Source organism: Salvelinus alpinus, chromosome 24, assembly GCF_045679555.1.
Source record: "Salvelinus alpinus chromosome 24, SLU_Salpinus.1, whole genome shotgun sequence".
Lineage (NCBI taxonomy): Eukaryota > Metazoa > Chordata > Actinopteri > Salmoniformes > Salmonidae > Salvelinus > Salvelinus alpinus.
The window spans coordinates 34,655,607-34,665,871 of record NC_092109.1 but is presented as its reverse complement, the minus strand read 5'-3'; the positions used below and the strand labels follow the sequence as shown (position 1 = coordinate 34,665,871).

Sequence of the window (10,265 nt, the reverse complement as noted above, 5' to 3'; positions counted from 1 at the left end):
CAATCACCTCAAGAACCCCAGGGGCTCTCCCAAGTATATTCCCAGGGTTTACTACCTACCCTTTTGTGTGTGTGTGCGTGTGCGTGTGCGTGCGAACGAGAGGATTATTATCACAAATATTTTTTTACTGAAATAGAAAGAAAATATATTATATAATTTAAACAATAACCGAAATGGGGACCAATTACAATTTTTTTTGACAAGGGTTTGTGTCACTGAAAAACCCAGAATGTAGATTCTGTTTTTCATTCACGGGCAACAACAATGCCTTATTATTTACAAAAATGTCATGGCACTGGTAGGCTGCCGTTCTCTGAGCATCACAAGGCTGTATAGCTGCCATTTTTATTTCAGCTTTTGCTTCTGATGGTTTGTTGCAGAGGAAGTGCAGACATCTGGATAGGAATCATATAATTAGTGGCTAGAAGGCACTAGTCGAGACATACAGTGCTGCGATGGATGCAATTGGTGTTTCCTACTCAAACCCATTGGAGGACTACGAGATGATTCACCGAATCGGTAGTGGTACATACGGAGACGTATTTAAGGTAGGCCTATTTGAAATAAACCATGCTCTGATATTTTGCAGTCCTTTAGTGAAAACTATGTCTCCTTCGTAGGCTACAGGATTTGTATCCACCCCCCGAATTATAAGATTGTTTTGATATGGCTGTATTGGTATACCTGAGCAGACACACCTGTTTGATTAAATGGTTATTAATATCCCTAGTCTGTTCTGTCGACGGGTTGCAGTCAACGTTTAAAAACAGAATGTGATGGTTTTATTAATCAAGAGTGATATAAATTGTTTTGTGATAAAAAAAAAAGGTAAATTTTTCCTGATATAATGTTGCCAGAAAAGTGATATTTCACCATCCAGTGGTGTCATCAATTTGTGCATGGAGGCAGGCTGCATGGTCTCTCTCCATAACTGTATTGATTGTTTGGTTGTCATGTGCACAGAGTTTAACATCAGAATGACTTATGTCAAAACAAGGCTCATTGAAATGCTGAAAAAGCCTTTTCTCTAGGTCTACGTGGTCATTTGTTGAAAAAGGTCCAGCACATCAAATTATGAAATGTACTCCACTGTTGAATCTTACAGTATGGTTAGCTGAGATGGTGACTAGAAGGGAGCAGTTGGTAACAGGAAACTAACAATGAGTTGAGACAGGAAGAAGTGTCATCCGTGAGAAACTCGCTGTACACACGAAGCCAGTACCCTGACCTATAGCATAATATATGGAATGGCCAGCAAATATAGTATTTTCACTGCAGCTTCACTGTCATAGCACATGACACCCAAGACACCCTTGTAAAGTATTGGAGAGAGTTCTGTAATGAATGTACTTTTTCTCATTGAAAAAATAAAATGAGTAGATCATTATGAAATTAGGGAAGGATTGGTTGCCTAGGTCCTGTTTGGTAAGTGATCTTGATCAGACATTTGCAATAATAGCCGATGAGGTAAAAGTTCTGCTGCAATATGATACATGCCTTACATCTCCGGAAATCTTTTACTACAGAAACAAAACAGGAAGTGAGTACCGTTCCGTAACAGATGTCTTTTTTTCAAAAGTAGCAGTTCTTCTATCGGTGACTGACACAAGCCTCATTGTTCCCGGGTGGCTGTTTGCTGCTTTGCTTGGTAACATAAGCATTGTTGTCTGTATGATCTGTAGACCAGTGGAAGCTGCATAGGAGAGGACGGCGTATGATAATATCTTAACGAAGCTAATGGAATGGCATCATGATCTGTAGATCAGTGGAGGCTGCAGAGGGAAGGACAGCTCATAATAATGGCTGGAACAGAGCTAATGAAATGGCATCAAACACATAGAAACCATGTTTTTGATACCATTCCACATATTCCGCTCCAGCCATTACCACAAGCTCGTCCTCCCCAATTAAGGTGCCACCAACCTCCTGTGCTGTAGCCATACAGTGAGGGTGTTCTTTCCTTTATCACCCAAGTTTTCTCAGAAAAAGAAAGTGTGAGCACAAGGCCCACAAATAGGATAATATATCTGGAAATCTTTTAACTAGTGATGCGTGGTAGGCTACTATTCCTTTTCCCATTGTAGAACTGTGACACTGTAGAGATCCTGTGACACTCATGACTTCAAAGGTCATGTCACTACCTATAAGGTTCACAGCAAGAAGTGAAATCACAATGTCATATGATCAGAAAAAAAATCAAACTTTTTTTGTACTTTGTCTTCTCTATAGGCACGAAACATCAAGACATCCGTGATCTCTGCAATCAAAGTTGTAAAACTAGATCCTGGTAGGATATTTATCCCAAAATGTGATTGTGTTTTTATCTTAAAGGCCCAGTGATTCTCCTGTGTTTAATATATATTTACACACTATGAGTTTGGAATAATAGTGTGAAAATTATGATTATGCCCTTTTATAGAGTTGTTTGAAAGGACTGTCTGAAATTTCTGCTTGTTTTGATGGGATTGAGTTTTGGCCTGCCTGGTGACATCACCAGGCGATACGTTAGTTAATACACCAACATGAAAGAGGGCTCCAAACCTATCTGCCAATAACAGCTAGTTTTCAGTTTTCCCTTCCCCACTCAGACCACTCCCAGACAGTCCTAGCTTAATTCTTGCTTGAAAAATTATCTTTGCGAAGAAGCTATTTTTGATTATTGTTTTTCAATTAAAATGGTCAAAAATCACAGTAAGGTACTTAATTGTTACCCAGAAATGATATGATTTTGAGATAAAAATGTCTGCATTGGACCTTTAATCACATTGTGGTGAAGTAGTGATATTCCAGAATTTGAATGAGTCTTTTCTCGTCTCTCTCTTCAGGTGATGACATCTTATCTATCCAGCAGGAGATTACCATGATTAAAGAATGCACTCACAAGAACATTGTGGCCTATTTCGGCAGCTACCTCAGGTTTGGTCTGCAATCAAACATTACCTTGAAACTTGATATGAAATGCAATGAGGTATTCCTTTAATAGTGGTGGGAAAAGTACCCAATTGTCATACTTGAGTAAAGGTACTGTACCTTAATAGAAAATGACTCAATTAAAAGTGAAAGTCACCCAGTAAAATACTACTTGAGTAAAAGTCTAAAAGTATTTGGTTTTAAATATACTTAAGTATCAAAAGTAAAAGTATAAATAATTTCAAATTCCTTATACTAATCAAACTAGGTGGTTTATTTATGGATAGCCAGGGGCACACTCAAACACTCAGACATCATTTACAAACAAAACATTTGTGTTTAGTGAGTCTGCCAAATCAGAGGCAGTAGGGATGACCAGGGTTGTTCCCTTGATAAGTGTGTGAATTGGACCATTTTCCTGTCCTGCTAATCATTCAAAATGTAACAAGTACTTTTGGGTGTAAGGGAAAATGGAGTAAAACGTACATTATTATCTTTAGGAATGTAGTGAAGTAAAAGTTGTAAAAAAAAATACCCCAAAAAACGACTTAAGTATTACTTTAAAGTATTTTTACTTAAGTACTTTACACCACTGTCCTTTAACGGTATGCCTCTTTCTTTGGTAGAAATAACAAGCTGTGGATCTGCATGGAGTACTGCGGAGGAGGTTCCCTGCAGGACATTTATCATGGTAGTTGGAGAACAAGTCACCCCCCCCCCCCCCCAAAAAAAAGATAGTGTATCAGAGCCATGTATTAATTTTCTCCAAATCATATATAAATACATGGCTCTGGTGTATATGAATGGCATCATCCAGTGTTCAAGTAAAGATTCAACCAGGAAATAATGTAAAAAATATATATTTACCCCAAATATATGGGGGATTGGAAATGATGCAGACAATTACATTGATGGAATCCGCAATATTAAAGCTGATCTATCCCTTAAAATAAATGATATCAGTTACTACTGTGTACATCATTCATTTTTTTAAATGATGGCCCTGACATACAACATTTTTATGTTTCAATAGTTACTGGCCCCCTGAATGAGAGGCAGATTGCATATGTGTGCAGGGAAACACTACAGGTAAGCATGAAATTATATGCAGCTTTATTCATTGGCTGAGGCGTTCAACCATTTTCTATTGTGAAACTTTCCTTTTGGATGTAACATTATTTACATTCTAAATTCATAAACATCATGCTTGACTGTTGCTCTGAGGTACAGTGCCACAGTCTAAAAAATATAGGTGCAAGTTGGAACCAAATAAGGTTCTTGAGAGCAATGCCATAGGGCATGGGTATTCAACTCTTACCCTACGAGGTCCGGAGCCTGCTGGTTTTCTGTTCTACCTGATAATTAATTGCACCCACCTGGTGTCCCAGGACTAAATCAGTCCCTGATTAGAGGGGAACAGTGGGGGGAAAAAGCAGTGGAACTGGCTTTGAGGTCCAGAGTTGAGTTTGAGAGCCATAGGGTAACTATTTTAGGGTCTCCGAAGAACCATTCAAAAATCCAAACCAGAAATGTTTCGGCCCTCCAGGACTGGAATTGAATAGCCCTGCTGTAGTATTTTAAGCTTTATTTGCATATTTCTCAGAGTGCCTTTTGAATGAATTTTAGAGTTACCAGTACCACCCATGACTGTGTTTGCTACTGAGAGAGACATGGTTGTTGCATTCATTCATCCATAGTCCTGTGGCCTTCACAAAGTGACAAAACAATACATATTTCATAAGGACTTCTTTTTAAGGGCCTAGTTTTACCCTAATACAGTGGCCTGAAACTCATAGTTTACAGGCCACATCAAGCCTCTTAAATTACATTAAGCTGGCTTGCAAAGTGACGTGTAATTCCTATTGGAATCCAGCCAGAGTGGGGATATCCAACATTTTAGAATTTTTATTCACATGCAACCTGCATTCAGAATGACTACCAGGGTTGAGACGATTTAAGGTATGAGACTACCTTAAACATCTTAACTGCAACACTAACTGATGCAGTAAGTCCAAGTAACAGATTGGAATAGTTTAGAAAAATGTATGTTATATATTTGAGTAGCATGAGATTCAATTAATCAATCAATGTGCATGCAAAAACATAGATATTGAAACAAACAATTCTAAAAACCAACCTGCAATAGAGCATTCTGGGAAATATAATAATTATGGGCGTGGTTTTAGTTCAACTCTAGTTATTAACACCAACACTGAATGTTTTTTACACCAGTGAGTGGTACTTTAATTCTTTACAGTGTTAAATACACTTTTAAATCAACACTAGAAATGTTACACTGAAAAATCACCTTTAGTTAAGACGGCCAAATTAGCTGTGTGCTATGAAAGGAACACATCTGCAGGCTTCCATACATTTCAAGAACCTTTTAGAATTCTAAAGACTCATAGATGCCATGTCAAGAACTAAAACTAAATCAAAGGCTCTTTATCAGGCAAGAGTTCTCCATTTATTTCCATTTTAATTAAGAACATTCATTTTTTTCAGTGCAGTGTTATTGGGTTTTCTGTGTTTGCAGGGACTCCATCACTTACATGAGACTGGGAAAATGCATAGAGACATAAAGGTAATGTATAGAATCCTGTTGGATATAAAACATGTAAACAATTTACTCTAACCCTCATCTGAATTGAATCATTTTGGTGTGGCGCGTTGGAACTACTCCTTCATACTTCGAATATTTTAAGTGTAGATGTGTGTGTGTCTATTCGGAGCTGTGGACGGTCCTCATGAGAGAGCATGAGACGGTGCACTCATTGTGTCACTGTGCGTTTTTCACAGGGGGCAAACGTTCTTCTGACAGAGCGAGGAGATGTCAAACTGGGTCAGTGACTGTCAACCACCCTCACACTGTCACTCACTCTCACACATCCTCTCTGCCTCTCCCATAGACACACTTAAAAACAGATTTACTAAAATACTTTTTCTCCAACTCTCTCACGGCATCTTTTTTGCCCAGCGGATTTTGGCGTTGCAGCTGAAATCAACGCCTCTGTTGCCAAGAGGAAGTCATTCATAGGCACGCCTTACTGGTGAGTGATCTAAGTTCATCCATGTTACCAAAACAAGGCCATTGATCATGGTTTACCATAGTTATCCACGGGCAGCTTTGCTCTTCTAGGATGGCACCTGAGGTTGCAGCAGTGGAGAAGAAAGGTGGCTACAACCAGCTATGTGACATCTGGGCAGTGGGCATCACTGCTATCGAGCTGGCAGAGCTTCAGCCTCCCATGTTTGACCTGCACCCCATGAGGTGAGGGTGCCGTTGCTGGGATGTCACCTCTCATTGTTATCAGTATACAGATTAAATCTAGTTTCATCTATCCAGTCATATTAACAGATCAGAATTTGATAATTATCACGGCATCATGTTTCATCAACAGGTTAAGTACATACGATTTTGTTGTTTTCTTCCAGAGCCTTGATGATGATGTCAAAGAGCAGCTTCCAGCCACCCAAACTAAAGGACAAGACCAAATGGTATAAGTTACTTTATAGTTAAAAAGTCATATGAGCTACAGAACCGAAAGTATATACTGTGAGTGTCTAGGAGCCGATGTGGTAATAACCAATAACTATCTGTTTAGGTCTGCAGACTTTCACAGCTTTGTGAAAATATCCCTCACCAAGAACCCTCGCAAGAGGCCCAGTTCGGAGAAACTGTTACAGGTACTACCTCAGAGTTCCATCCTTTTAGAGGAGCGCAACAAGATGGCATCAACGTTAATTAAAAAACTGGTGAATTCATGTCCCTAGTGGAAAAACTGTTCTGTAGTTCTTCGGGTGACAGACACTCCCCACATTATCTACGTTTTCTCCTCAGCACCCCTTTGTGAGTCAGCTGCTGACCAGGACCCTGGCCATTGAACTGCTGGACATGGCCAGCAACCCTGTTCTGCAAAACACACACACTATGGATGAGAGTGATCTTGACGTGAGCTTGTCCCCCTCCCCTATCCTATCCTCACCTTTTCTTTCCTGAAATGTATGCATGGGCACAACAATATATGATGTGGATTACTATACTAGTAGGATGAGTATGTCACTAATGATCTCTATGTGCTGTGTATGTTGTTGTGTGGGTTTGCAGACATGCAGTGCATTCCCTGATAAGATCCATTCCTTAGCGAAACACCTGCCGGTCCAAAGGACTCCGTCTGAGGAGCAGTGTGAGTAACTACAGATGTAGGATCTTAATTTGATCCCCCTGTTCCAGGAGAACATTCCTGCAATGCAGGAAATGTAAAACAGGGAGTTTATTTGAGGTTCAAAAAGGCTTCTGAAGTTTGTAATTTGCGCTTAGAAATTTCAGAATTGATTTTCCCTCAAGAGAAATGTATCAACCTCTACAAAAATTTCTATTTAATTATATTCCACATAATAACTAACATCCTGTTGCTGCAGGATTGTTTTCCTGAAGTAGCAAACTCACCTACTCAAATTAAGATACGGCATCTGTATAGCCTCTCAGATCCTTGCCCTCTAAGTACAGCTCCTCAAGGACTCTGTTACTGATGAGCCATTGTTATGGCCAATGTAGCATTACATTACAGCATGCAGGGGCAAACAGCCAAGGTCAGTAGGACAAGAGGGGATAGTCACTGACACCAAGACTAAGCATCTATTTACAGAAAATGAAAGAGAGTAGTGTGAGAACAAGTGTGTTTTGTTTACCGGTATCTCATATCATTGTCATAACAAAAATATATGATTATGATGATAATGATGATGATGATGATGATGGTAATGATTATCTACTACAGAGTTTATTTCATAAACTCAGCAAAAATAGAAACGTCCTCTCACTGTCAACTGTGTTTATTTTCAGCAAACTTAACATGCTGAATCTTGTTATGTTCATACAAATATTTACGCAACTGAGACATAAACTGAACAAGTTCCACAGACATGTGACTAACAGAAATGGAATAATGTGTCCCTGAACAAAGGGGGGGTCAAAATCAAAAGTAACAGTCAGTATCTGGTGTGGCCACCAGCTGTATTAAGTGCTGCAGTGCATCTCCTCCTCATGGACTGCACCAGATTTGCCAGTTCTTGCTGTGAGATGTTACCCCACTCTTCCACCAAGGCACCTGCAAGTTCCCAGACATTTCTGGGGGGAATGGCCCTAGCCCTCACCCTCTGATCCAATAGGTCCCAGACGTGCTCGATGGGATTGAGATCCGGGCACTTCGCTGGCCATGGCAGAACACTGATATTCATGTCTTGCAGGAAATCACGCACAGAACGAGCAGTTTGGCTGGTGGCATTGTCATGCTGGAGGGTCATGTCAGGATGAGCCTGCAGGAAGGGTACCACATGAGGGAGTAGGATGTCTTCCCTGTAACGCACAGCATTGAGATTGCCTGCAATGGCAACAAGCTCAGTTCGATGATGCTGTGACACACCGCCCCAGACCATGACGGACCCTCCACTCCAAATCTATCCCGCTCCAGAGTACAGGCCTCGGTGTAACGCTCATTCCTTTGATGATAAATGCGAGTCCGACCATCACCGCTGGTGAGACAAAACCACGACTCGTCAGTGAAGAGCACTTTTTGCCAAGCCTGTCTGGTCCAGCAACGGTGGGTTTGTGCCCATAGGCAACGTTGTTGCCTTACAACAGGCCTACAAGCCCTCAGTCCAGCCTCTGTCCGCAATAGGCTGAGAGTCTGAGCACTGATGGAGGCATTGGGCATTCCTGGTGTAACTCGGGCAGTTGTTGTTGCCATCCTGTACCTGTCCCGCAGGTGTGGTGTTCGGGTATACCGATCCTGTGCAGGTGTTGTTACACATGGTCTGCCACTGCGAGGACGATCAGCTGTCCGTCCTGTCTCCCTGTAGCGTTGTCTTAGGCATCTCACAGTATGGACATTGCAGTTTATTGCCCTGGCCACATCTGCATTCCTCATGCTTCCTTGCAGCATGCCTAATGCACGTACACGCAGATGAGCAGGAACCCTGGGCATCTTTCTTTTGGTGTTTTTCATTGTCAGTAGAAAGGCCTCTTTAGTGTCCTACATTTTCATAACTGTGACCTTAATTGCCTACCGTCTGTAAGCTGTTAGTGTCTTAACGACCGTTCCACAGGTGCATGTTCATTAATTGTTTATGGTTCATTGAACAAGCATGGGAAACAGTGTTTAAACCCTTTACAATGAATATCTGTGAATTCATTTGGATTTTTACGAATTATCTTTGGAAGACAGGGTCCTGAAAAAGCGACGTTTCTTTGTTGCTGGGTTTATTTTACATGTGTTATTCTGGATCATAATTGTATATGTTTGTTTTCCAGTTGATCTGCTGAAATGTGGGCCTCCCATGAGGAATCAGACTGAGCTCTCTCCTGACCTGGTGAGGATCTGTGTCTAACCTCTATGTTCTACAAACAGCATGTTGAACATAGAAAAACAATTCATTTATTTGTCACATTGTCAGTACGTGAACATATTTTCCCCAACAGGGATCGTATGACGAATGGAGCATTACAGGAGATGAGAAGAACTCACCGTAAGCCCTTATTTCTCACACTTCCTATGTGACGTCAGCCGTAATAAATCACTAATGAAAGCAACAATAACTGAATCTACTCTACATTTGAGGTGCAGAAGTCTACTGGAGTGTGTTGAGGAAGCGTTACTTGAAAGGTGAGGCTATAAGACATTCCATATACATCTCTTTATAGCACTTACCTACCTACTGCATTGTGTCGAAGGCAATAACACACGAAGGAAAAAAAGAACAAAATATAATTTCCATTACAAACAAACATACCAAGTAAAACAATACTGCACTTTCACACCATTAGACATGTTTAATTCCCATAACATAGTATATTTGTGTCTGTTTGATATTCCTTGCAGGAGGTTAACCATAAAGAGAGCGCCCTCTGCTGAGGTGAGAGAGAACTACAGACTATCATCAGCCTCTCAGGCACTCAACAATGTTTCTTTGGAACCACACCAGTGTCTGTGTTCATCTGTTGCAGCACTCTCCTGAAGATGAGGATATGGATAAAAGTGGTACCGTGAAGCGGAGTGCGGTCCTCAGCCCTGCATTAAGGCATACCATCTCCCCATCCGCTGACTCAACTCCTCCCACTGTCACACCTCCAGTCACAGACTCCGCTCTGGCTGAACCCTCTTTCTTCAACTCCACCATCTTCTCTGACCTCTCCCTTTCCTCCAACTTCTCGTTTGAAGGTACAGCACCGCACACGACACATACAGGAACTCTAAAACAATCTATGACATCATCGCGTAACAAGTAGTGAAATCAACTGCTTTTCATGTATACTATCTGCATGACCAATTAACCCATAATCCTGAGACGCTATA

General features: G+C 40.9%; 1 protein-coding gene across 1 annotated transcript in view; it reads left to right on the top strand.

Moving 5' to 3' along the window:
• The first annotated feature begins 331 nt into the window (after nucleotides 1–331).
• Nucleotides 332–10,265, top strand: part of LOC139552706 (mitogen-activated protein kinase kinase kinase kinase 2-like) — a 30,859-nt gene continuing 20,925 nt past the window's right edge. The window contains exons 1-18 of the mRNA XM_071364711.1: nucleotides 332–548; nucleotides 2,230–2,287; nucleotides 2,826–2,916; nucleotides 3,537–3,601; nucleotides 3,944–3,999; nucleotides 5,447–5,494; nucleotides 5,710–5,752; nucleotides 5,888–5,960; nucleotides 6,050–6,181; nucleotides 6,346–6,408; nucleotides 6,516–6,597; nucleotides 6,752–6,862; nucleotides 7,019–7,097; nucleotides 9,224–9,282; nucleotides 9,392–9,438; nucleotides 9,537–9,575; nucleotides 9,792–9,825; nucleotides 9,917–10,130. Of these exons, the coding sequence (XP_071220812.1) occupies nucleotides 456–548; nucleotides 2,230–2,287; nucleotides 2,826–2,916; nucleotides 3,537–3,601; nucleotides 3,944–3,999; nucleotides 5,447–5,494; nucleotides 5,710–5,752; nucleotides 5,888–5,960; nucleotides 6,050–6,181; nucleotides 6,346–6,408; nucleotides 6,516–6,597; nucleotides 6,752–6,862; nucleotides 7,019–7,097; nucleotides 9,224–9,282; nucleotides 9,392–9,438; nucleotides 9,537–9,575; nucleotides 9,792–9,825; nucleotides 9,917–10,130 (1,387 nt within the window). The 5' untranslated portion in view covers nucleotides 332–455. The remainder of the gene's footprint in view (nucleotides 549–2,229; nucleotides 2,288–2,825; nucleotides 2,917–3,536; nucleotides 3,602–3,943; nucleotides 4,000–5,446; nucleotides 5,495–5,709; nucleotides 5,753–5,887; nucleotides 5,961–6,049; nucleotides 6,182–6,345; nucleotides 6,409–6,515; nucleotides 6,598–6,751; nucleotides 6,863–7,018; nucleotides 7,098–9,223; nucleotides 9,283–9,391; nucleotides 9,439–9,536; nucleotides 9,576–9,791; nucleotides 9,826–9,916; nucleotides 10,131–10,265) is intronic.